General features: G+C 44.2%; 1 protein-coding gene across 1 annotated transcript in view; it reads left to right on the forward strand.

The window, feature by feature from the left end:
- The first annotated feature begins 1,075 nt into the window (after positions 1 to 1,075).
- The window catches only part of RAB10 (RAB10, member RAS oncogene family), a 47,091-nt gene continuing 20,321 nt past the window's right edge, over positions 1,076 to 27,845 (forward strand). The window contains exon 1 of the mRNA XM_052809365.1: positions 1,076 to 1,608. Coding sequence (XP_052665325.1) covers positions 1,482 to 1,608 — 127 coding nt within the window. The 5' untranslated portion in view covers positions 1,076 to 1,481. The remainder of the gene's footprint in view (positions 1,609 to 27,845) is intronic.

The raw sequence follows: 27,845 nt of genomic DNA on the forward strand, positions 1-27,845 counted from the left end.
GCGGCTCTGCAGCTCGGCTCTTACGGGAGGGTTCGCTCTCCCGTCCCCTAAGAGCGGGAGCTGCGACCGAACCCCCCGAGCACCCACGTAGCCACCGGGAATGACCTTTACTTTTGCCCACCGTGCAGCCGCCGGGCTCCACTGCAAACGCCACAGCCTGCGCAGGAGGTCCCCGGGCTCCCCGCCTCGGCCGAGCCCCCCCCAGTCCCCCCCTTCCAGCCCCTCGGTTTGTCCGTCGGGTTTTTGCTCCCCATTTCTGGCCTCTCCGCCCAAGGCCCCGGCTCCGGCAGCTGCTGGGCCGTTGTGCTCAAGGCCCCGGTACACCCCCGGTCCCCGGGCAGGGCTCAGACCGGCTCTCGGCAGGCGGACAGCCGCTGTGGGGCTGTCCTCACCGGCCCCCCTCACACCGCCTTCCCCGGGGAAGGGCGGGGGGGGGTTGTCCAGGGCCTAGGCCCTGCGTACCACCGCCTACAGCCGCAGCAGCAGGCCCGGGGAGGCTCGGCCGGGGCTGGCGGGTCCCGGTTGCAGTGGAGGGTCCCTGAGGGGGCCGGGGGGGCGGGCACCGCGGCGGGGCCGGGGTCCCCGTGAGGGGCCGGGGTCTCCGTGAGGGGCCGCGGTCCCCGTGAGGGGCCGGCGCCCCCTCACCCCGCCCAGCCGCCAGGGGGCGGCCTCCGCCCCGCCGCCGAAGGTGGTGCTGGCGCCTTGCTTCCCCACCCCGTGACGCCACCCGCGAGGGGCGGGAGGAGGCGAGACGGGCAGGCGGGCGTACCCAGTAGGAGGCCGGCGAGCGAGGCGGGGAGGCGGGATTTGCGCCGGCGGGCGCAAGCAAAGGGTGGTAAGGCGGAGCCTCCGCCGCCCCCGCCCCCCCCTCAGGCCCCGCCCCGCCCCGGCGCGCGGCCGCGAGGGCGGGTGGCGTCACCACGCCGGGGTTCTGCGGCGGGCCGCGGGCGCGCGCGCGCCTGCCTCCCCTCCCCTCCCCTCCTCCCTGCCCCGCCCCTCGCATCCCCGTTGCCGCCAGGGGGGCGCTGCGTGCTGACGTCAGGGCGTGCGCGCCCCCGCCTGGAGGCCTGCGCGGTTACCGAGCGGCGCGCGCAGCCGCGGCAGCGCCTGTGAGGAAGCAGCCGCCGCCGCCGTCCGGGGGGAGCCGGGCCGAGCTGAACCGAACCGAGCCGCGGGGTTATGAGGCCGGGCGCCGCCGCCTCCCCGTGAGGAGCAGCGGGCCCGTGGCGGCGCGGGGAGGAGCGCGCTGAGGCGCCGGGGCCGCCCCGCGGCAGGAAGCCATTTTGTGGGCCCCCTCCTCCTCCTCCGTCCTCCTCCTCCTCCTCCTTCGCCGCCGCCCTCGCGAGCGGCGCGGCCGGTGCTGCCGGCCGGGGTGGGCGGGCGGGCCCGAGGCGGGGGCGCCCGGTGAAGGGGGGCGAGCAGGGGGCCGGAGCGGGCGGTGGTGGCGGTGGTGGTGGCGGTGGCGGCCGCCGCGCCTCCCCATGGCGAAGAAAACCTACGACCTGCTCTTCAAGCTGCTCCTCATCGGGGACTCGGGGGTCGGCAAGACCTGCGTGCTCTTCCGCTTCTCCGACGATGCCTTCAACACCACCTTCATCTCCACCATCGGTCAGTGCCTCCCCCGGGTCCGTGTGTCCGTCCGTCCCGGGGGGTCCCTGCCCCCGGGCTCACCCTTGGCCGGGTCCCCTCCAGCAGACACACACACCCCCCCACCACCATCCCTTTCCCGCTTTGGTGGGGTCCTGCAGCTTTCCCCTGCCCCCCGGGGGGCTGCACCCCCGCTCTCCGCTTTGCCTCGCAGCTTTTGGTCATGTTTTCCTCTCTTGCGTCAGCCCCCCGCGTCTGAGTGTCCCCGAGGGTCCCCAGGGACCCCCTGTCCACACCCTTTCGCCTCCTTGCTCTCGCTGTCGACACGAAATCCTCGGAGAGCCGGCCGCCCTGGTCACACCCGGCACCGGCTTCGCCTCTGCTGCAGGGAGGAATGGTTTGGTTTCTGTCCGCAGTTGAGCGCAGCAGTTTTCTCCACCGTCGGTGACCCTGAGCGACCCTCTCCTTCCCTCCCTTGGGGGTTGCGTTGGCAGCTTGTCCCCCGCACCCTCGGCCAGCTAACAGCGAGAGCCCACCTGGCTCCTTCCGTCAGCGGTTAATCTCTAGCCCCCTGCACGCAGGAGGGTGGTGGGGTTGCCATCCCTGCACGGTATCTTCACCACTATTGATGTGGCTTAGCAGAAATGATTACACTTGTGGGTGGGGTCTGTTTTCTCACCCAACAAAGCTGTCCTTCCCTCCTCTGGGAGTGAGCCACCGGGCTTCTGGCAAAGCTGACTTTAGCCCTTCATTGGTGTGCAGCTCCTGACTAAGGTAGTTTCTTTGACATCGCGAAGGAGACCTGTGTGTTTTCCTAGGCTTTTCCTCTCTCCATTTAATCTGTGCTGTAAGGTAGGCCTTGTACCTAACATCCTTTCTCCCTAGGTTTATCAGAGAGTTTTGCTTTTCTTCTCCTGAATGCTGTCTTGTTTTGCAGATTAAGAGTTCAGGTTAGCAGCTTCTAATCTTCCTGGTGACTGACTCTGGCAATTTAAGAGAATTCATGCCTCCACTCTTTCTTGCAGTACCCACTGGTGTAACGTGTGCAGACACCTACCGTGCATCTGGAAAAAAGAAAATCTTTTGGGGGGGTGGCTTTTTGTGCTTGATATAAATCCCTTAAATGATTGGCTGTACAGCTGTTCGCCAAGGGTGGGAGAACATACAGTATCAGTGTAAATTGTAGTGCTGGGTGTAAGTACACGCCCATGTACTTCCTCATCGGTGTTGAAACGTCACCCCCAAAATTGCAGCTACGACTACAAGGCATAAAAAGACGCTCTTAAGCAAGCCTCAGGTACTTGGAAGTGAAAGAAAATATATTTGGGGGACAACTAAGTGTCAAGACACAGTTGTTGCCGAAAAGCTCTTTGGGCCTGAGCTCAGGGTTTTGCTTAATTGTTTTGAGGGGGATGGGTGTCTGACAGTCACTTTATCTTGTCTCTTAACATCGCGTACCTTGAGTATTGAAGGCTGTATTTATTTTGCTGCTGTGGCCATAGTGTAATTCTGTGCTGCTTGGCAAATTCTTGCCTGTATTACATGGCGTTTGTTGCTTTCTGAGTTTGCTGGGAAGGTTTATTTCAATTCTCAAAGTTAAAAATAGTCACTGTCTTAGTTAAGAAGTCAGCGGATATATGGTGGCTCTTGCTCCAGAGAACTTGTGCTTTTAGTGATCAGCGATGTTTAGTAATTAGTATTAGTTCTTGGTCTAACTGCAGTTTTTGAGCATTCAAGCAGAGTATCATCAGGTTTAGTAGCAAGTGTGCACGTGCAGAGCTTGGAAGCATTTCTGAACAGTCAAACCAATTTAGACCAGTAGGTATTTGTTTCTGGAGAAGTTGTTTGTAGTGCATCCACACTGGAAGACAAACAAGTTTTATTTCCTAAGTTCTGAACTAAATGCCTAGGTACGGTGGCTGTGAACACCGCTTGATGACTGGTTGGTGTATCAGGCTTGCATCTTCACGGTGGGATTTAGCAGATTTTTGGGGTATGAAGGGGTTTGCTGTGTGGTGCTGAATTCCAGGTGCTTACCTGCACAAAGATGGCTTAAACGTATTGTTTCCTTAGTTCTTCTGTAAGTAAATGGTTAATGAGGAAACCTGCTGGGAAGGTGTCCTGTGCAACCAGTGTCAGTGGAAAGGGAAACTGTATATTAGCGCCTTTAAAAAGCAGCCTATCCGTGAAGGAAAAATCTTGAACTGGGTTAAAACACCTGTCCGCTTAGTTGTTCTCTGCATTATTACAACAAAGCGACTGAGTTATCTCAACTTACCACTGGTAACTACGGTTTTTAGACTTTCTCAGGTTTTCCTCTGCTGCAGCAGTGATGGCAGCAATGGCAATCCAGGAACGTAACACAGAGCCTGGAAAGGTGCTTTGCCTGGTGGTACCTGCTGGTGATAAATTCCCCTGCAGCAGCTGCACAACTTGGGCTGGTTTTGCAGCCGGAAGAGGAGAGTTTCAGGAAAAACCTCAGAATGGAGTCTTTGACCTGTAGCAACAAGGAAATACTATTTCCAAAGCACTTGTGTACACAGTTGATGACATTGAAGGTGACTGGCTTATTAGCCAAATCTCTCCTTATATTGAAAAAAATAATACTTCGTAACTTGTTAACTCTGATTCATGCTTTTGTGTTTACACTGAGCTCCACCAAGAACGTGAGATAGTCAAGCATGTAAAATGTACAGTAGTACTGTTGGCTGTAAGCAGGGACTGGTTCAGTCTTTATAGGAAAGGATGGGTCTCAAAGAATATTGAAACTAGCCTGTGTATATAAAAGACGAGCAGGGGGAAGTGTTTTAAAACCAAAGGTTTGTCTGCATATGTAAGTGAAGATACAATAATAATGCATTTCTACTTAACGTTAGTAACTTACATTCACTTACTTTCATCTTTACACATATTAAGGACTGATGAAGCATGATCCGTCATGGCAGTTTGGATATAATTTGCTATACGTGTAATTCGGTATACTCTCTTTAACATTTGACTTGGAAGCGCTTCGATCTAATATTTCCTGCTAAAACAGCAGTTAAGCTTTTGGATGTGATGAGGTGCATGTGTGAATGATTTCATTACCCTGTCTAGAGGTACTATAAATAATCCAGATGGCTCTTCTGCAAGAATCCCTAAGTCATCGTAACCTCCCTACAGAGAGCAGGGGCCTTGTCCTCAAATGCTATGCTGCTGTTTTCAGGCAGAAAGGGAATAAATTATAGAAGACTTAGTCTATCACAAACCATTTTTAATTTTAATAACTCTTCAGTAATTCTCTGGTGCAAAAATCATGTTTATGGTATCATTTTTTTGGAGAAATTGTGGTGACTTTTCAGTTGTGCTCTACAGATACTCTACAGTTAGGTCAGGCCTGTCAGTGGTAGCTGTTCCTCTGGGCAGTGGTGTTGCTCCCTGGTGCTCCTAAGCACTGAGTACTGGAGGCTTCTCTTAAACGGACTGCTGCCTCATCTGCCCTCTCTCCAAACACTGCTAATTTTAGTACTTTCTCTTCTGCCATTCATGTTACCAGCAGATTTTCTTTATTTTTAATATTAAAAGTGTTAGTGTAAGTAGCTTCCAGTCAGTGTATACTTGAGATCTTAATTTTCTTTAGTAATTTTTTTATTGGCATTCAATATGTCAAGTTAATGACAGCTTGAAGTGAATGGTTGAAAAATGATCTGTCAGAGCTCTGGGGGCACGCTTTGTGAAGGTGTTCAGGGTCAGCAGGTAAAGCGCTGGCCTTTGGTGCCTGGGCATAAGCAGGTAGGGAGGGCTGTTCTTGCAGGGATGTCCATCTAAAAATTTGAATGTCAAACCTGAACTCAAGCATGTAATTGCTATTGTTTGACTAAGTAAAATGCAAATTAAGATGAGTCACAAAAAATGTTTTCCCATGAAGTCTGACTACCTCTAGTAATGTGCTCAAGAGAACAAAGTGTATATAATTATTGTGAGATTCCCTCTAAATGCTACTGATGTAGGTAAAGCTTTCATGGATCTTAACCCACACTGAAGATACATTTGTGTTCTGTATTTCTGGTCTTCACTCATGCTGTCTGCAACTCTACAAATACAAGGAGAGGGAGAGAAAGCAGTATGAGTGTGCAAAACTGTATTGTTTTAAATGCAAAGGTATATGAAAACTACTCTCTGAGGAAATCCTTTTTTTCTCAGGTTTGGGTTTTTTTTTATTTCTTTGGCCTTTATTAGAAGTGGTTTTGAGTTGCTAAGCACTTGCTTTGGAATCATTGCATATTGATACATTTAAGCAGTGAAATTTTTAAAAAATAAGTCCTCAGATATCAAAAATAGTAAATATAACAAGTTTCTTCATACATCTTACGAGGATTTGTTTGCCCATGATTGTGATATATTAATATTGGAAAGGAAGGAGTCCCAGACAGAGAATGGGGAAAAACTTGATCGACTGTGGGAAAACAAACTAGGCAGAAATTATGTTTTGAACTGTGAAAATTCTTTTGGCTGTATGGTAGTTGCAATGAAGTTTGAAAAACAAGTAGTTTCTGGGGTCCAAAAAAAGAGTGTTACTACAGCAGTTGAAAGTACTGGCTTGCTTTTTCCTTAATATTCCTTTTTTGTCTCATACCTATAGCTTGTCGGCTTGTTGGAGCAGCAAACAACTTTGAGTTTTGTTTGTATTGTGCCCAGGCTGTGGGTTCAGTCTGTATCTGACTCCTGGCATGGAGCAGGTGAATTAGAAAAAAAAAAAAAAACCCAAAACCTAAACCAACAAACCATCCCTCCAACAAAAACCCCACCCCAACTCCTATTCAGTCATTTCCATGACATGGAGTCTAGAAATCATCAGGCAGCAAGAGATGCAAAAATCATTTCTACATATAGGTAATTGAGCTGTAGAACTTTCTGTCATGGGAAGTTTTGGAGGGCAAAATATAAATCAGTTCAGAATGAAAGTAGAAAATTGAAGTGGATCCATTGGTGACTGTTGGACATGATGCTCTGGATGCCATCTCGAGCTTGTGAATCCCCTCAGCTCTTGGTTGCTGGAGGTTGAACAACTATTTTTTGGCCTGGAGAGAGTGGTTCTCCTCACCTCTGCTTGGGACACCCAGGAGAGGGGTTACAGAGTGAATTGGACTTATGGTGTGATATGGTATGATTGAGGGTGTTTTGTTTTTTGTTCATCTAGGGCCGTGGATAATGAGCAGCAGTTTTGCTTGTGCATGCCTCGCAGTGGTGATGAGAAGCATGTGGATGGCTGTATGGTAAAGAGCTGAGGAGCTGAGCTGGCTGGAAACTTTTTTTTTTTTTTTAACATAGCAATTTTTTCAGCTGAGCTGGATCAGTTTCCTGATCTGGCTTCTTATGTTACCATATAAATCTGTACTGGCAGAGTGCATAGGGCATCTGGGGACATGGAAGCACTGGAATAGGTGACACTTGTACTGAAAATTCACTTTTAGGGTTGCAGTTCCACGATACAAAGGGCTTGGCAGCAGCGCCAGTGCCTAGTGTTCCCTTCTCCCTGCCCCTAGTATGAAGCAAACCCTAAACTGGGCTTGCTCCTCTCCCTGTGCTGCTGCTGTCACTGCCTCAGGGCAAAAACAGTTGGTGAAGGGTGAGAACACTGCTGAACTCCTTACTCAGGCACATACCTGTGTGGTGGCAGCACAGGACACGTAACCCTGCTGCTCCTTTTTCTGTTTGTCCTTGCACTGACATGCTATTTATGTTCAACTGAAACTAATAGGCAGCTGTTACCTAAATGTGCTAAGTATGATCAGAAGATGTGGAGACGAATGGGAAGGAGTGTGCAGAGGAGGTTGGCTGCTCCAATTAAGCCAGCGCTGTGTCCAGGAGGAGACGGAACTGTCACTTCAACAATAAGTGGCGAAGATAAAGAGTGGACGAAGTCGCTAACATTTTCTAGGGTAAAGTGTGTTTCAGATTTGGAGCGCAGGCCTGTAGCTTCTTGTGACAGGCTGTCCGTATAATCCGTGGTCTGCTCTTGAATTTTACAAGACCAAATGAAATGCCCGTTGATGTTGGTAGAAAACTTGCCCAGGAACTGCTAAGCAGGGATACAGCCTTCATTTTAAGAAACTGAGAGCTATTTTTTAGTGCCTTGTTGAGTGATAAGCACAACTGGGGGTGCAGAGAAGTGATATCCTCTTGACTTCTTGATTTACCTCTTTCGAAAGAAAATCTGTTACTCCCCTCTCTTTATCCTGAGAAAATGCTTAATCTGATCTACCCTTAAAGTTAATATTGATATTTAATTAGAGAATCGGTTGAGAGTATCCTAACTTGAAGGGTGTTTCTTTTTTAGGTTGTGCTAAGCAGATGTTGCTGCCTTTAGTCCAGCGGTGCTCTGTGTGGGGGGGGGTTTGTCTTGGCAGGCCGTGCTTGCTGTACCTGCTCCTGGCAGCCCTCGGGAGCAGGGTGTGGGCTGCTTCCACCGTTCGGGTGGCAACAGCTTGCTCTTGTGCTCCTCCTTTCTGGAGCTGTGGAAAGGCAGCATGTTCTTGCTTGTTAGCGGCACAGCGGAGGAAGAGCTGGAGAATCTCGGGAAGGATGGCGTCTGGGAACGGGATGGCGTCTGGGAACGGGCTGCTCCTGACAGGAAACTTCATCCTGCCTGGGGTTGAGAAATGCCCAGGAAAGACATTGGATGAGAACAGGTTGCACGGATTCCCCTGGCAGCGGCAGCCGGTGCCTGTTTTGCTATGTGACCTTCTGATGACACGTGGAGAAGGGTTTCAGCTGGTGTTGGTTTTGTGTAACCCTTGCGAGGGGGTAAGGTACTTCAGAAATGCTTTGTGAAAAATGAGCTTGTCAAATTCCCGGTGCTGTGGGAATTCCCTGTCTGGTCCTGAGGAGACAGGAAAGAGACCAGAGCTGCTGCTGCAAGTTGTCTTGAATGTTTAGTGTTTCAGTACAACTTAACTGTGTGGGTTTTTCTTTTCTGCGTGGGTTTAACCAGAAGTCTTGTGTGGGTTTAACTAGAAGTCTCTGCATGTTTTTGTTCTTTTCTGTAGCTAAAACATCTCAAGGCTTTCTTTCCCACTGGGATTGTGACTGTTTTATACTGCTAACCTAGAGAAATACCTATTTGTGTCTCGCATTTCCAAAATCTGACTTAATGCTCCTTGAGAGAGGCCTGCTTGCTTGATTCCAATAAGTATGGAATACCTACACTGACATCCATACCTGTACAGCTTTTTCCTCAAGGGTGCTTTTCAAACTGATGTTCTTTCATATTTGGACTAATGATTAGCTCTACAGGTACCAGATACTCTGAAGCAGTTGTTGGACTGGGAGGAGTGCTGGAAACAGTCTCTTCCCAATGACGTGGGTCTGGTGTGTTGTGCTGCTTTATGTACTGGGAGTTCCTTTAGTACTGCAGTCCAACAGGGCTGTGATCAACATCATCCTCGGTGGGAGGCTGTCTTGGCCCAAGATCTGAGCTTCAGAACTCTTAAAAGACATGGTTACAAAGGCGGGTAGTACTGTGATAACTTCAGGTGTTTACCCATTTTAGGTCAGGGTATGGTACCGCTTACTTGCCTGTTCTTTGATTTATGAGACGATCAGAAGGTTCATTAAAGCTGGTCTTGTCAAGTTGTCTCGTCTGTGGCTTATGAGATCAAACTTTTGTGTCTGTTTCATGGCAACATTCACTGAACAGTATGTGCCTGGTCCCGAGTAAAAAGTTATTCTGCCCTCTGAGATGGTTATGTCTTAACTTGGTCTCACCAGCATTTTAGTCTCCTAGAGTAAAGGTGATTTTACATTTTGCTTCAGATGTTCAGTTATTAACTTCAGGCATCTGGACATATGAATTAACCTATTGATGTCTGATGTATTCATGTGCTAAGTGTCATCTCTCCTGCCCTTCTAACCATAGGCATGTTACCTGTTCTTTCTCACCACCAAATCTCACTGGCAGCTGACTTCCCTGTAGGTAACTAACTTAATTGCACTTCTTAAACTATTTTACTATTGTAGGTCTATAGTAAATGTCTGAATTTTGATAATTAAAAGAAGTTGAAAATGTTGGAAGCAGCGTCTAGATGTTTCCAGTTACTTAGGTAGCAATCTTAATTTCACACCTTCCAAGGCTTGCTGCAGTCTGCATCTTATCCTCTTCCCTTCCTTTTCTGAAATGGGATTCCTCTAGCATAACTAGCTCGTTAAAAGCTGAACTGTCAGCATGGGCTAGCTGTTGAGGCTCCTTCTGTAATTGGGGCGAAGGAAAATAAGAAACTCATCCATCTGAACATGGCAGTACGTACGCATGCCTCTCTGTCACTGTAGAGGAAGCTTAGATGTGTAGCTTAAATAAAGCTGTCTAATTGTTGGTTAAATGAATCCCACCAACGCTTTTTTTTTATTAAGCATACTGCGAGATGCTTTCATCTTGACATAACTTTTTGATCTTGCCAGTAAACAACAAATTTTTTTTTTTAGCTGCTCAAGTTTCTGGCAAAAAACAAAGATAACTACTGGCTAGTTCTTTGGGGTTTGTACTTAATGTTGGTATGTCTAGGACGGTGTGGACCAGAAATGTGAGTTCTCTGGAAAAATCTGGTGCTTTTCATTCCTACTTCAGTGAGCGGGACTGGTGAACAGAAGTGCTGGTGGTTTGCATGGAAGAGGGCTCAGAAACTCCACCTACAACAGTGTTAGATCGCTAGTGTCTGCTTGGTCATGGTGGCCGTGTGCCACAGGGCATGCGTCCCAGCGTGCTTGAGGCCTTGAACCATCCAGAGAACCAGGAGGATGCGGCTGCCCAGGTTCAGGTCCTGGGCATTTGCTGCAGTGCTGCCTGAGGCTGCTGCTGAGGGCAAGAAGCAGTGGACACAAGTCACAACAGGGCAAACTTGACCTGGGTATTAGGAAAAAATTGATGAAGGTGGTATGCAACTGGAACGGAAATGCAGAGAGATGATGGGATTGCTGTCCTTGGGGGTAGTTAAAAGTATTTCTACAAGAGACCCCAGGCAACCCGAGTTAATGTGGTTCTGCTGTGGGGTGTTAGAAGCACAAGCTCCATGCTCCACAGCCTACCTTAGTCTCGCTGTTGGTCCTGGGTGCCAGGACAGGACCTGGTTTGGGGATCCGAATTCCCAGTGTGTGTCAGAGCTGCTGCTGGATCCGATCAAAAGCACTACAGTTTGGAGAGATTCCTGCTGGAAGTCTCCTTTTGATCTTCAGAGCATTAGATAATGGCCACCAGCTTTGTAAAGGGCTTCTAACAAAGTAGTTTCTTAAGAGGTAGAAGAAACAACTGATAAAGAAGGCATGTGATGTCTTGCTCAGAGCGAGTTCAGGTGTTCCTCATCTAGCTTTTGCAGGAGCTTCAGCACTGCTGCTAGGCTCAGAGCAGGTGCCTCTTTGGTCAGAGTTGCTGTCAGCATTGTGGTTTCTCACCCTGTAACTTACGGTGCTGCTGGCCCAGCTATTGGTGAAACTCTTCTTTAACCTCAGTTCTTTCTGTGTAAATCCTGATGTCATTTTCTAACATAGTCCCTTTCAATGTTGTAGTTGAGTGCTTTGTTGCAGAATAGATGTGGGATACAAGAGAGCTAGGGCAGGTCCTTTGCTGAGGCAGGATGGCTGACTGTGTGACCACTCCTGGCTCCCTTCAATGCAAAGGGAAATGGGTTTATTCCATGAGAATTGAAACTGGGAGTCTCTGTGGTTGCCTTGCGAGTGAGCATCTATTCTGATCTTCTTGAGGCGCAACGCCTTTTCACTGGAGTTGAGACTTGGCAAGGTGCTAGCTTGAGGCTTTTTTCTTCTTGCAGATGAGGTGTAGCTAACCTTGTTGCAGCATACAGCAAACTAAAGAATCCAAACAAGTCTTACAGCCTCCAGTGCTGCTTTGGGAGAGGCCAACATTTTGGGGGTAGCAATGACTTCTGATTCTAGGTGTGTCGTGTGACATTCTTCCAGTTTTTTCCACCCTTTGAAAGGTACATAATTCCTGTTTCTCAGGCTCTTTCTATGAGTTCAATTTGAGTGTCACAGTATCAGTAATAGCTAAAAAAGATGATGAAACTTAGTGATAAATGTGATGCTTCTGAGCAGTATTGTAGCAATAGGCTTTTTTTTTACTTCAAGCTTTTTTTCCTGCTAATTAGCTTGACAACACTGCCATTCATCTTCTCACTCACAGGAGAACTTAGAGGTTGGGTAGAAGCATCGGGTGTTAATAATACTTGATCTCCTCCAAGAGTAGGGAGTTGGAGGAACTTTCATGGTCACGCTGTGCCGTATAGCCCGGGGTGTGGAAACTGTCCTACAAATTCCTAGAAGTTGGTGTAAACCAAAGATAAGTGCCTGCTGCCGCGCTGTGCTTTGACTCTGTGAACTCTCTGTGTTTCTTGATGCTGAAGGGTTAATAAATTAAAGCTTTTTGTGAAACTTAGGTATTGTATAAGCTGATATTCAGTAAATGAAAACTTAAATATGTATTGAATTGTACTGATGCAAGCAATGGAGCTTCAAAGTTGAATGTATTATATCTAGCACTAGAAAAAATGCCATTCTCTGGAGCCTCTGTAGGAAATATAGGTGTGTCCTTAACCACCAATTCTGTATTGAAAATTTTACACAGAAAGGGCTGGGTCACAGCTTATCTCCAACCCTCTTGTAAGCGCGAACGATGCTTAGATAGCATCTTAGACTGCAGTGCTTGGTGCTGGAGTAATGTCAGTGCGTATCTAATGCCAGCAATGACAAAACTTGCTCCTGTGGTGTAGTCTAGTCACTAGCTTGACTTCGGATACTTTCATAAATAATGGTCATATTTTCTGTTTGTAATGAAAGAAACCTAGTTTTCCAGCAATAAGTAGTCAATTACAAGCACATGCATTCTTTTCAGTAAGTTGGAAAAGGCAGCCTGCAGACTGTTTCACCAGAGAAGACACGTAAAAGTCCAAGTGCAGTAACTACCTGTCCCTCATAAAGCTGCAATGACTTTGAAATACTTCAGACATACTGTAAAGTGTGTAAAGCATGACAAGCTTTCATTTCTCAAATATTGATAGGGACTGCATCATGCAAACAAATGTCAAAATCTGTTTGGAAACAATTGGACAATCTCTGACTCCTCAGTTTTGCTGTTAGAAGTTTGAAATCCTTGTATCTGTGAGGGTGTTTCAGTGTATTTCATGTCTTTCATCTGCTGGTGTGGCTGAAACTGATCAAATGTAGGTCAGTGGGTTCAGCTGAGAGTGTAAATTCCAGCAAGTTGTCTGGTCTGAAAACGTAAGTGATGGTCTCTCCTTCCTTTCTTCGGTAGTTCTAGCAGTAAGGAGTTTTAATTATTGAAACAAGAAGTAACTGATCTAAGTTTCTGCACTGCAGTAAGTCATTGTTACAGAAGCTGGGAAGGCAGAGAGCTTCTGGGCTCCTCTTGAGCTTCCAACTAATTATAACAGGTTGACTGGCTGAATCTTTTTAATGACCTCTAAGACACAGTACTTGCCTCTTTGGTAAAGCTAATGCTGTTCCTGAATGAGTCTCCTTCCCTTCATTTATGTATTACCTGTCTTGTCAAGCTGCTGAGTATAAATCAACCAGGGTAAGTGTTAACTTGAATTTTATTTTTATGTAATTTGAGGACAAAATTACTGTTACAGCAAGTAGTGACAAATTTCCTGTTTCATAAATAGAAGCAGTTTATGTGAAACCAGATTCATGTAGCATATTTTCTAGCTAACAAATATAGCATAAGTAGGCTAAGACATACATGAAAACTGATTTAATCGGCTGTAATTGAACCTGAACATACTTAGCGTACATCTTTCGTGGTTTAGAGTAGAATTCCAATTAGTTGTGAATTTGTGTGTGGACTGTCGGCTTTCTGGAGTCCAGACCTTTCCCTGCCATGATTTTAGGTATGGGACCTAATGGGCTTTGTTGACAAAGGGATTCATAGGGAAATATGGCTGCTTCATGTGACACCCTCTCTAAAAATATGTGCTGGTAAAGGTGGCTGGCAGAACTCTGCCTGGACCAGAAGTTAATATTGAGTAGATTGGAAAATGAAAGATGTAATGGCAGAGAATTAAATCAGCCCTCGAATGTGGAATTAACTGACTCTAAGCAGAGGTTACTGCTGCATGGGAACAACTCAGAAGTAAGTACTGTTTCTTGCTAGAGCTTCATTTCCTTTCCCCCCCCCCCCCCCCCTTACTACCTTATGAATAAAAACCTTACTGTCTCTTTTGCCTCTTGGTATGCATAAAACATCACTAAAATAGTTCCTTTGTTCATTTTCTTTTGTTTTGTTTGTGGGAGCCTTGTGTAAGGTTTAGCTGCTGGAATAACAAAATGATAAAGTTTCTTTTTTCTGGAAGAAGTAACTGCTTGTGTTGAAACTATGCGTGGTCTCATAGACCTAAGTGGCAGTGTAGGTGGTATCAACAGGAAGCTTTAGTTTTCTTTCTGAGCAGAATTTTTTTAGATGTAAACTTGGAACTGTGCTTTCACATGACTTTTGAAACTCCTTCCCTGAAGGAGTATGGTTAAGAGGGATCCTGTGGGACCCTCATTGGTTGATCTGCTTGCTTTCTGTGGCCACCTCAGATCTTTCTGTGCAGCATGCTTTGAGGACTGTCTAACACATATACATAGACTTCACTAGACAAAAGTTGCATTAATGCTTATAAATAAGTTCAAGGCAGCTGGGGAGGAGAGGATGAGAAAGCTTCGTAACAGGTTCTGGCCTGAGAAATGGCTTCTGTCCCTGTTGTATGTGACGGATTACTTGCACCAAAGTGAGACTCTCTGAACCTTCGTCATTGTCTGGGATCTCAGTTTTAGTCTACCTGGCGTGAATGTCGGGTAGACTCACTGCACCCAAAATTCATGGCAGCTGTGCTTTGAACACGTCTACTGAATTGATGCTCAAGTTAAATGTGCCAGATTCTTAACCATTGGAAACGGCTGTCACTTGATGTCCAGAACCTAGTGCCTGCATCCATTTTACTGGGGAATGGTCCTTGCCGTTGTTATCTCCTGAACTTTGCCCAGGCCCTAGTATGGAGAGTGCTAGCAATCAAATCAAAACCATGAGATCAAAACCATGCCACAAACACTTAGCCCATTGGCTGAGGTTCTGGTCCTGGGAATTTCCCTTGCCATCAGCTAGCTCGCTGCTGCTTGTGTCCGTAGCATGCTGTTCAGTGTTTCATACCCTGGAGGGTTCACGGGCATAGCTGTGGCCGTTAGAGCTCACCCAAAGTCCCCTACCTTCTTGGTTTGCCAGAGGTAGAAAACCATGTTGTTCTTTTGTACTGCCTCAGCCATCTCTGTCAATTTAAATCGCCAGTGGCGCATTTGTTAATCACCCAAAATTGTGGCTTGAATTGCTGAGGCAGGAACGTGTGTGCTGTTGTCACTCCCTTTGAACATGGAGGAGGACATGATGCCTCTCAAGTAAAGGTTACTAGAAGCTGGGTTGTTTTGAGCTCTTGTGGATTTACCTTTAGGTCGTTACAACACCTTTTCCTATGGACCAACAGTCAGGCACCTCTAATGTTTTTAAGCTCATATATCTCAGTTCCTCCCTTGGAAGAGTCATTACCTTCACTTTACAGGAAAGTTGTATTTTGTACTAATCTTTGCAAATAAACTTCATTACTAGCTTTTTGTTTACAGGTCAGTATTTAAATGTATGCAGTAGATGGAGTAAGGGAGCTAGAACTTGAGATATAAGCAGAACTCTTGGTAAGTCACTGCCATGTCATTGTTGAATGAGGCAGTGCTGTTTTAAAATAACATCCAAGCAGGTACCTGTGATGGGACCTCAACTCTGACTGCATCCTGAATGGTACTGGTGCCTTTCTTACCTTCTGATTATTTGGATTTGCTGTTTTAATTCCAAGTATGGGGATGAACAGCACTTCATGTTGTAATCAATCTATTAAACATCTGAACAATGCCACTTGAGAAATGGCTTTGTGGAATTCTTGGTGTATTGATACTCTTGGCTTCCTTACAGCCTTGTGGCTTCTGACACCTAAATGTGTGGACATAATCTGTATTTTTAAAAAAAAAAAAAAAAGAAAAGCCTTACTGCTTGTGTTCCAGCTAATATAAAGATTTACATCTGCAAGTATCCAGTGCATAATAGCAAGGTAATGGACTTCTCTCTATTGGAGGGGAGTAAAGTGGAACAAGAGAGATCTCAAGGTTTGTTTCTGAAGGTGATTAATTTTTTAAATACAGGTGACAAGAATAGTGGAGGCGTGGAAGGTCACAGTTGCTATGTAGGTGCAGCAACCTGGTGTGTGGAAAACAGACAATTCACAATACCTCTGTCTCCTTGATTATTTGGGTTTTTTAATTTTTTTTTTAATACTGCCCCCAAGTGCTCTTAAAGAATTTCTGGTAGCAATATTGACTTTTCTAATGATTTACTCCAGAATTAACATGTAGGTGTTAACTTGTGATTTTAATATAAATCTGAAGAATGATCGTTGAGGATGTTTCAATTGAGGCTAGTAGCGAGAGAAAATTTTGGTGCACTAGAAGGCTGTAGACTTGACCTAGATTTAATATGCATCCTTGAAACGAGTTGATGCACAAAGGAAGCTTGCATGCTCACAACTTGTCTGCTGCTTTGAAGGGAAAGAGGAACACTTCAAAAAGAATTTCAAGTTAGGGAAGTGTCCTTCACTCTGGTAGCCTTGTAATTCTGAACATTGTTGTTCATCTCTGAACTGGCTGGTGGCTGCGGGTGGAATACGAGGCAGGCTGCTTAGAAAGCTCCGGCGAGGCAGCTGCGGGTGGGGAGGCAGCAGTGTGGCGTGAGGATCCCCCATTTCTGCAAACGGTGAAGATGTGAATGAATTTACAATATGTGGCCTTTCCCAGATAAGAGGTCAGGCTGGATAACTATGGCATTCTATTGTTTTGGGGAGATTAAGCCGGAGTATTGGATTTGTCACCGAAATGAATATTCAGCTGAGTCCCCCATATCAGTTAGTCTGGATCTGCATAAATCAAATATCCCTGCAACACTGAGTGTTACTTGTTCATGATGTGTGACAGCATTTGAAAGCACAACAAATGCTGGCACCTAGAATGGAAGAATGTAGGTCACACTAAGAAGCTGCCGTCTTGCAGGATTGTCATCTGCTTCGTTAAGAATAGATTAATTGGTAGGAGGTGATGTGGCAACAGTGCTACTGCTGATGTCCTGTGTTCTCCCTTACATTACCAACTCTGGAATTTATCTATATTGATATGGTATTAGTGAAACTTAGCCTGTAAAGGCAGTTTTATAAAGATACTATAAAATCATACCAAAAACCTGAAGATTCAGGAAAGAGCTGTGGGTGTCACTAGGAGGGGCTGATAGGACTTGATCAACCTATTGAAAAGGAAATGCACTTTTTTTTAAAGAATCTCTAGTTTAGCAAATTCTATGTTAAAAGCTAAAGGTAAGTGGATTGTTTGGATTTTGAGAATCTACTGCATTCCTAAAAATAGATGCTCGAATTAAATGAGTGGTTTAAGATAGACACCAACACACTAGCAAATATCACTGGTTAAGAATCTTTAACTTATCTTTATGGAGAGAGAGGTCTGGTCATAATTACTTTTCTTGATACCTGCTCTACAAAAATATCAATTTTCAGCATACTCCAGGTACGGTGGATCACTAGCAGTTGAAGATACAGCTATTCTCCTGGTAGTTTCTCTGCTTGTTACTATATGAATGTTACTAAGAAAAACAGTTCTGTGTAGCTGTTGCTGTCGAGGTGATGTGGATTGAGGCTGGTGACCTGGAGATAAAGGAGTGAATGTTTACCCAGGTGATAGTTCATGAGGATACTAAAACAAAATATGCAATGGGTTATGTAAATGCACATTGTTTAGTGAATGGGTGGCTGGTAGAGTGCTTGGGGGGAAGGTCCTTTGGGAAGGGAGAGGCCTCTAGGAGATAGACTCAATCTGAACATGGGAGGATTGACACCAGTGACTGGAAAGAAGGGGGGGGGGAAGTAGCACTAATCACATCATTTGTCGTTGGTGGAATTAAAGTAATTAAATCACTTGGTTCTGTTACCATTGTCCTCCCAGGCCTAGCTCCATCAAAACTGGGCTCACAAACAGGACACTTACCTTCTTGGATGTTTTCCCTTACCCAGTTGTTGTGGAACTTTCTTAGACTACTAGAATTAACTAAGTGTATGTTTCCTAAGGTTTCATGTAAGGTATGTGTTACTTTATTTAGATGTAACTTCTGGTGCTCTGTAAATGCTGAATTGTCACGACTTGAAACCTTGCAGAGCAGGAAGAGTGAGTTCTTGTTGCTGCTCTAGTTTGCACACTCTGCACTAGGAAAATCTTGGTGCAGAGAAGATGAAACAGTGAAATGTGAATTCATTGCATTTCTGTTTTACTACGGCATAAATCCATAGTCTGCTCATATCTCTAGTACTTCGTTATGCTCCTGGTCACAGAATGTCAAAAATGATGGAATTAAACGTTTAGAAGAGGACAGCAAAGACAGCCAAGAGGCCATTTCAATGTCACTGGCTCTGATTCTGGATACCTTCCATGTTGGTCTTGGGGGGCTGCTGCTGGTTCTCCCAGTAGCCTTCTCCAGGTGGTGGCTCTGGGAGTCCTGCACTGCCTCAGTGCATTTTCTGGGGCCCCTTTGCTGTGACTGCTGAGGCTGCGCTCACCAGTCCTGGCACTGGGCTGCTGTGCCTGAACAAGTTACATAGGTGCTCCCTAGCCTGCACTTGAATAGGAGTCCTGAGTCATTGTAACTTTGGAGACTGTAAGGAAACTCTCTCATGGAAGTTTGTATCAATTGAACAATTGTAGTCTTTTTTTTCTTTTTTTTTTGTAAGCATTTATTTTAAATCTGACCAGTGTGCTAATAGCCTTTAGTTAAAATAAATGGGAATCTACAACATGGTCTAACGTAACCGCTAGGTGTTGTCTGTCATCTGTGTGCAGTGGGTACCCTGCGTTATTTGTAACTTATTTTGTTTTGCAGCAGTTTGTATGGAGTTATCTTAGGCTAATAGCAGCAATCGGATTGCCTGGCTCCATGTATTCAGCTGGTGAGACACACCTGTTTGCCTCCTCTGTTCTCCATCTGCATCTGGCTGTGTTCTTCTGATGAGCACTGCTGAACTTAAATTTTTGGAAAGCAACTTACAAGTTTCTTGCTCTGTTAGGATATATAGTTTCGTTTTTGCAGAGAAACGAAAATTACCTTGAGAGCAGAACAATAACTCAGTCACTGACTGAGGGTTGCTACCTGGTACAGTTTTCCTTTTGTTTTCCCCCTCCCATCTGTTCCTTTCCACTAACCAGAACAGGCAAGTTCAGAAACATCTTGTTACCTTTTGAAAAAACTTCTATTAATTATTAAATTTATTATTAATTTTCTTTCATATAGGTGCCTCATTTTTGCTTTGTCTTACAACAGTGTTTGCTTGTAGTGGATAATGTCCCTTCAGCTTTTGGAGTCGCCTGCAGTAGTTGGTGCACTTGCAGGTTTTAGTGTGAAGTCAAGAAAAATGAGACAAAAGGAAGAGTCTTGCTGGAAAGCATAGCTTGCTCCATGTGTCAGCTCAGACAACAGCTTGAGACTGTTTTTACTGAAATGAAGGTGATAAAATTGACTTAAGAGATGTAAGTAACATGCCCTGGCTTTTGTAAGGGCAGGAACTGCTGCTGGGATTGCAGTTGTAACTACTAACCAGAACTTGTGTAGAGCTTTGTTTCTGGCCACTCAACTCCTTCCTTTCACCCTGTTCTTCCCCAGCTCCCCACCTGCAGGTGGGCAAGCACTGGGTAAAACGTGAGGTACTTGGCTCTGAAATGAGCTGCCTAAAGATAGCCTGGTCCTGAGACACCTGTATCCCACATGGGGTGTCTGACCTGATTTGCATCCTGCGGTAGGTTAGTGTTGCGGTGGGTGATCCATGACTGACTACAGCTCTCTGGGAGAGCCATGAAAGATGTTGGTGAGGCTGGGACACTAAGGGGACCCTGAGGACTTGAGTGATTTTGGCTGAACTTGTATTCAGTCATCTTGGTTTTCACCTTTCCAAAGCAAGAGGGGAGCTGTTTGTTTTACGTGGAAGTTTGTGTTCAGCACTACTATTTTTTCTATTTCTTCAAAGAATTCATTGCCACACGGAAGTGTAGAAGAGATACATACAAGTACTGATATACATACAAGAATGTATATATGGGAGGCTGGAGATATGTTTGCATTGTATGTATGTATGTGTACACACACGCAAAAGAAAATTGGCAGATAAGCATGCATGTGAAGTGAGCTCTCTCCTGAAAGAGGAAGACTAGCTATCTTATTTACTTAGTTACTATCTTGTTTACTCATGAGATTAAATGTATTTGAAAGCTGGAGGGGAGGGTAGATTCAGTACTGTAAAACCAAGAGGTGTGGAGCTGACATGATAACTGTTTGTACATCCTCCTACAAAGGCATGAGCAAAATCAGTATTGCCCGCTAGGTTTAAACTAAGGGCACTGTGTGTTTGCACCTTGTCAGACTCAAGCATCATAGGCTTCTCCTTGTTTTCATTCGATCGCTCCTTTTTTGTTGCTGGTCACGCTGTCTTTCTCTCTTCCCAAGTAGCTGACCATGCTACATGTGATCAGGGCTAAAGACAAGAGTTCAAATGCAATGTAATCCTTCGCTCCTGATGAATAAGTGTCTTGTTAGAGAAAGTAGTTATGACCTAAAGTATCAGTTCCTTACCTGGATCTACAATTTCTCACTACTGCTTAAAAGAAGCCAAGTAGTCCAGGTTTTCAGGTTTCCTTGTTGTCTCAGTCTCTGGTAATCTCGTTTGGACTTGCTTCAGTGAGCAAGAGTTTTGAGACTTTGTCTAGTGACTCCTTTTATTGTTTTATTACAGTTTTCTCCTGAGAAGGAACACTTCACAAAGAATTAATAGGCACAGGGATCCACCTGTTAGAGAAGTTCATGTGAGATGTAAGCCACAAGCAATAGGGGAGGATAATCTGGGTTCCAGCTCATTTTAGAGACCTGTTACTGGTGTTTTTTCTCATCTGCAGCTGAATGCCATGCTTTTTGCCAAAGGTAGCAAATCTGTATTTCAGAAAGAATTGCCATGACTGCAGAGGCTTGTCCCAGCTAGCCTAAAGCTTCCTCCTGTTCCTTACCACGTCAGCTGAATTTTGCTCTCTGATAAAACTTACACTTTCACTCAAGCTTTTGCCAAAGGATGAGTCTGTGAATAGCTTGAGTTTCTCTTCCAGAACAGTCTGAATGGTGATTAGTTTGCAGATGTGCAAAGTATTCCTGAATACTCTTATCAAAAAGCTGTGAGTCTTACGAGTGGCACTTTGTGATGGATGCCTATTCCTTTCTTACCTGTTGTGGATAAGAGAAAGGAGACATCCCAGGGAGCTGTAGAGAGGCTGCTCCTGTGGGCCCTGCAGCTGCCTCCCTGGCAGCCCTTGCTAAGAGTAAGAACTGCAGTCTGTCTAGCACAGGGAGAAGCCCTGCTGCAGGCGAGGCGAGAGGCCGTCTGGGAAAAAGCAGTCCTTGGATTTCATAGAATCATCAAATCGCAGAATGGTTTGGGTAGGAAGGGACCTTTAAAAGTCATCTAGTCCAACCCCCTGCCATGAGCAGGGACATCTTCAACCAGATCAGGTTGCTCAGAGCCCCGTCCAACCTGACCTTGAATGGTTCCAGGGATGGGGCAGCGACCACCTCTCTGGGCAACCTGGGCCAGTGTCTCACCACCCTCAGCGTAAAACATGTCTTCCTTATATCTAGTCTGAATCTCCCCTGTTTTAGTTTAAAACCATTATCCCTTGTTCTACTGCTACAGGCCCCGCTAAAAAGTTTGACCCTGTCTTCCTTATAGGCCCCCTTTAGGTACTGAAAGGCCACAATAAAGTATTTCCTTCTGAGGAATGAGAATTGAGATTATTACTGGATAATCTAACTTCTCTAAGTTTGTCAGCTATAAATGAACTGCTTTTAAGAAGTCACTGCAGTATCAAAACAGAGTTCAATCGAAGTTTTGCTAAGAAGCAAGTTTGGTTTTTTTGGTTTTGTTCCTTTTTTTTTTTTTTTAAATAAGATGAGGAGTTAAGGTTCTTTAAAACAGGTTTGTATATGTTTGTGTAATCTGTGCGTACTTGCATGGGTCTCTGTAGAGCTGGAATCAAGTGGTGCCGGCGTGCCTAGGTGCTAAATGCTCACCTGGCCTGGGGTTTGCTATTGCTCCTCCAAAATAAACTCCTCTGTCTGAATCTTGTGCTTCAGCCACCTTTCACACCAAGTGCAAAGCATTGTCTCAGCAAAGTCCCAAGTCCCAGTATTGGGTGTGACAGCTGGAAAACCCAGGGTTGAAACTTTATTCTGTGCTGAAGGTGTGAAGAAGGCAGAGAAACTTTAGAAATCTAATTTGTATAAAGCCTCTGAAAAGTAGTGTTGGCACTTAAAATGTTGAGTGTGGTTGAGAATGTTGTATACTCATACTGTCCAGGTATGGATACCTTGTAGAATAAATATTTTGAAAGACCTAAGCAGTAACTGAGATCACTAAGAGCTTAATTAAAACCAGAACTCTCATCTCTTGCCTGATATGCTTGTGTTGGGCTTTCTTTGGAAAGAGAAGGTATATTTACATCTGAAGGTTTCTTACAAAATATTTGATCTTAACTACTTCATTGATAGCAAATGTTAATGTCTGTTTATTCTTAGTAAAATAATATTCTGATCTATTAAAGCTTGTTTGCAAGACTTAGGTTGCCTTCAGAGAGTTTATAATTCTGGACTTGATATACTTGGAAAGCTTGTTACTGGGAGGGCTTGGAGGAATCAACTTTTTATTAGTGTTGTGCTCTAGACATTAATAAACTTTCTAAAGCAGTCTCTGGCTTAGGAGTTTTAGAAGTCATCTTCTGCATTAAGGTGTTAGGCTTAAGGAAGACTTACAAAATAATAAATCTGGCTCGATAATCATGGGATCTCATGATCAAATAGTTCTGTGTAAAAAGACTAGACAAAGCTTTACAAAGGTCTCTGCCCCAAAGTTAATTTTGTGACTTTAAAAGCTTCCAGGCTTAGTTATTGCTGTATTTTCCTGCTGTTTGGTAAATTTTCTTCTATTGCATTTTTGCTTTTTAAATAAAAACATTTTAGGGCTGTTTATTGGGCCCTACAGTAAGCTGTAAACATACCTGAAGGATACAGATTTTCTCTGTGCTTCTGTGGTGGTGGTGATGTGCTAACTATGGGTATGTTACCGTTTGTGCTCTTTGTATTAATGTGCCATAAGTCATGAGGCTGTGTTCCTTCTGACTTTGTGAATTTGAAAGTTGTTAATTCAAAGAAAGATAGCAGATAGATTTCTTTCTGCCTGGTCAGTCACTTTCTTTAACGCTGTAATTTCTAGGAAGTTAGGCAGTAAAGATAAGGTTTATATGCTTTTGTGGCTATTAAAGCACTTGCAAGAGCTCCACCTTGCTTTAGTTGTTTGAAGTGGATTAGTGTGGGGGATGTTCAGGTGCACCTTCAAACCCTTGGAGAAAGTGCTGAGATCCTTACCTTCTCCAGGATCGCTGAGCACTGGGAGGGGTGCAGGTGAAAGGGGCTGTCCAGATGGCTCCCAGTCCTCATCAGAAAATTTGAACATGGCCTGAGTTCTGCGGTGTTAATTCAAGTGTTGATGGCTGCAGTTTAAGTACACTGTTAAGAAAAATACTTGCTGTTGTCAGAGCCTGTAACACAAAGGTGGGTAGCTCGAAGGCACAAGACTTGAGTATGAATTTGTGCACGTTTGCTTTTCTTTCCTGACTTGTACTTTAATAGCACTATGTATTTTCATTTGCAAAGCAGTTACTAACAAATGAAATACAAAATGCACCTATTTATATGCTGCTTATGGTCTGCAGTTGATGGTGATTTGACGTGCAGGTTGACTGTCAGGCTCCTAGCACTGCAGCATTGCCCCTCTCTTGCCCTACATTCCGCTTCCTACCGCCCAGCATCCTCACCCAGCTGAATGGTGTCTTTGTTTGGAAAGAATGCAAACAAAATTCGTGCTGTCTGAAAAGGGCTAGCTCATCATTTGTAGCTCTGAAATGGACTGGAAAATAACTTTTTCTCCCTCCCTCTTGCACTTACGGCATTCTCTCTTTCACTTTTCAAGAATAGTTGGTTTGTGATTTAGGAACAGAAAAGTGATCTTTACGAAACCTTGGCAGGGGCTTGAGAAGGTATGAAGTGATATAGAACTGTTTGGATGCAGTGATTATGGATTTAAAACACACTGTTCTGCTGACGCAAGTCCTGGGTCTTCATTAATGTCTTTCGCCTGAGAGCAATGGAAACTCAAAACCATTGAGCAAATAGTTCTGTATTGACCAAGACATTCAGATATTTACACTTACATGAATAAAGCTAGAATGTTTTGTCAGGTGTCGTTGACAATAACCTCTGCTGATGTAGTGAGGGAAGTGCTCGACTTCGGTGCCTGATGCACAAGTCTGACCTTCCAGCTTCTGAAACTCCTCTTGGTCTGCGTGTTTACAGTGACTAGGCAGAAGTGACTTCCAATATTTGTGTGAGGGCAGACCTTGTTTGCACATATCATGAGATCAGCTAATGGTACTTCTTAAGCCTTGATACTTGAAGACCAGTAACCTAAAGAATCCATAAATAGCCTCTGTCTGTTTTTTAAAACTGTGAGTTCGGTTTTTGGTCAGACCTGGGCCCATATGTTGCTATAAGCAACTGGTACAAGACTTGAAATTGGAAGGAAACCCAGAAGTGAGCCAGAAACCTGGGATGATCTGCCTGTAAGGAAACTTCATTGTTAAACTGTGAGAGCTATACTGAAGCATAACAAACATTTCCAAATTTTTATTTGGAAGTATGGAGTTAAATTAAGTGTTTAATAGGCTGGCAGTATACTTCCAGGTTTTTCTGTGAATTCCAGTTTGCCTTGTTGAAGTTGATGAATATCTTATCAACACTTAATGAGGGAGTAATTTCATGCTCCTCTTTAATTCAGTAGTTCTGTCATTATCCTCCTGTGGTAGTAGTATGTCCATTCTGCACGCCATTCAATTTTTCTGCCCGTAACCCTCTTAAACTCTTTCCTGAACTTAATGTTACTGGAAACTCCCCATACCTGTAATCTCTTCTCTCTGAAGCCTTTGTGTTTCTGCCAGCACAATGTTGCTGGTGACTTCTTTGGAAAGACCTAGAACTGAATGGACATTATAGCAATGCAGAAGTCTAGCTTTTCCAGTCTGTCAAAACTACTTTGAAAGTATTTAGAGGCAAATAGTCATTGCTGTTTATAACAATCTTTCTGTTACGAAGGCTGAACTAGTATTATATTGTAATTGGAATGGAAGCTGAGTATAACATGGGATTAGAAGATTTATTTTTATCCCCAGATACTAGAGTTAGTTAAATCCCTCACAGTGCAGAGAAGAGTTAATTTCCTTGGCTGGGTTAATAGCTTACTTTATCTTAACGCATAAAAAGTGGCTGTCAAACATCCTGCTTTATCTGGGCAGAACGTAAAAGTAAGTGGTGTTGTATAAAATACTTTTATTTATGATCTTTGGCAAATGCTGTTTTCATTTGTTCAATAGGGTTGCTGTGGAGTGCTACATCGTAGCAAACAACTTGGTTAAATGCTGCAAAACATGGGGATAGTTAAGTGTATTTGGGGCAATTTTGTATGTTGGCTATTAATCATTCAGCGGGTTTATTTTTCAAACCACATACGTACGATACTAGCTATGTTGATTAATAAATTTAACTTAATATGAATGATGTTGTACTGCTTTGGCTAATTGGAAAAGAATGGAGCACTGACCTGAAACGGAGGTCTGAAGGTCCCAAGCTGACATCCTAGAATTAGTGGACAACCTCAGCCTTTAGTCCCTGTACTGCTTTAAATCCTTAGAAATGGGGAATTTTGCCCCTTTACACTCTAGTTCATGTTTATGAAATACTTGGTAACCATAAGAGGCTCCGTGAGGAGCTGCATTTGGTATTAATTTAAGGGTTATTCTCCATTTTCCTTTTTGACTGCATACATGGTAGGTGTCCATCTAGCAAGTGCCATCCCTGTTCCTGCCCTGTGCTACACAGGCCTGTGGGGAGGGGGGTTCTTTTCCCCCCCACCATCTAAAATTGTAGCCTTTCTAGAGAGGCTCTGGTATCCTGATTTTTATGTGAAAAGATTTTACTAATTTAATATTTCAATGTTAAAATGAAGTAGTGTGTGCAGTATATAGAGCTAAAAGGAGTTGGACTTGGTGGAGTTCAAAGCACACTTTCCATGCAGACTTCTTACATAATAGTGTGTTTCATAAATTCTATTTAATCTTACTTGGTATGAAATGACCTTGTAGATTTAGGAGGGAAGTTTGTGATTGCAGCTGCTGCCTTTTAAAAAGTCTAAATATAAACAGATTTTTGGAAAGCATGAAAAACTATCAGTGGTGTTTCTCTGATTTGAATTGAAAGTCAGAACTCTGGCATCTAATTACTGTCAGAGCATTTTGAGAAGATGGCCTGTAATGTTCCTGCTCCTCTGATGTAGTCTGTGCTACTAATTCTTGTAGGCAGGTTTGGGAAGAGAAGGTTGGAACAAGACATGGTCCTCAAGCCTCTTCTGCTATGGAGGAGCTGGTGGGGGAGGTCTTCATCCTGGCTTGTCTTGCGTGGCATCTGCCTCTGAGCCCATCTCTTCTGGGGAAGAGCAGTTAGTTTGCACACATTGCCCAAATGAGGTTTCACTAAGGTCTTACACAATGGTATTCATGTTTCCCTGCCTGGGATGGAAATTTCTCACTAGGTGCCTGCAAGGTTGTATTTGCTTATTCTAGGGTTGCCTCTCCATCAGATCATCCTTACTCTGTGAAAGTAAAATGGTAATCTCTCAGCCTTCAGTCTTTCTTTGTTGTCATCTGAAAACAGCTGCTGGTTCACAGAATAAATTCTTAGTTAACAGGCATGTAATGTTGCATTTTGCATTGCTGACACCTGTCCCTTGTTTTTATTCTGTCTTCAAGATTATCGGTTTCTTATTTTAATCGTCCTTTGTACTGTGCCTTTCACTTTTGTAAGTAGTAGACTTCAAATAGGACAATTTATTATACCAGAATTAATAATGAAAATAGTAAATACCGGTTGCAGTATTGATCTTGGCTAATGATCTGTCTTCGGTTTGATAGTTTCTTCTTTCCTAAGACTTCACAGGACAGCTCTCCTTCATCTCCTCAGTCCTTGCAAATCCCGTAGTTAACTAGCTTCCTTGCGATACCATTTCAGCTTTGCCACAAATTAATGTGAATTATTTTGTATTAGTTGGTATTAAAAGTAAAAACCTTACTCATGCTCTGTCAAAATGGTCTCTGCTTACTCAGAGTTTTGAGAGTCCTGGTTGCACACTTCTGTCAAGTCCTGACTTTGCTTGTACCATGTCAGAGGCTAGAGCAGGGCTGGAACCAGACAAACAGACATGGCAGTTGGGTGCCAGCTTATGCTGATAACTTGCTTTTTATTGCTGGTTGAAAGCTTCACGTTGCTTAAACCTTTCTGCTTACATTATTGAATCTTGAGGTTGACTGTCTATAAACCATGCATGTGTGTGTTTAGCTCAAAAGACAATTTAGGGTTTCTGCTGGTTGTTTCAACAGTGTAAAAAGCAAGATGACTATTTTTAATAGGCTGGAGTCTTGTCACATGCTCTGGTGTAGGCTCTTGCCCTGACTGCTTTGAGTTATGTTAAACAGGTAACAAGCATTAGGATTTCTGTAGTTAAGGTTATTCTTACAGGTAGATTACTTGAACAAGATTAATGGAAAAGAGAATCTTGGGGAAAAGCGGCTTTTTTTTTTTTTGAGAGGTTTCTGAAATGGTGGTATCACAAGGATTAGGTCTTAAGAGTAAAAAAATAAAAATAAAAATTCACCACAATATTTCACATAATTTTTCAGCATATGCAAAATATGTGGTTTAATCATTTTGGGGGAAAGAATGTTTTTAGAAAACAGGAAAGCTTGCTGTTTATTTAGGATGTTTAAATTTATACCCAAACTCCCAAATTTCTTGGTTTTGGAAGTTCTCCAGAAAAATTGCAAAAACCTGATATTTTTATTTCTTAAAAATAAGCAAGAAACTTAAAAGCTTTTATAAGTCAGATCATCTTAACAGTGTTAGCTGAAGGTGTCCATTGACGGATTGT

The sequence above is a fragment of the Harpia harpyja genome, chromosome 15 (assembly GCF_026419915.1).
Source record: "Harpia harpyja isolate bHarHar1 chromosome 15, bHarHar1 primary haplotype, whole genome shotgun sequence".
In the NCBI taxonomy this organism is placed as follows: domain Eukaryota; kingdom Metazoa; phylum Chordata; class Aves; order Accipitriformes; family Accipitridae; genus Harpia; species Harpia harpyja.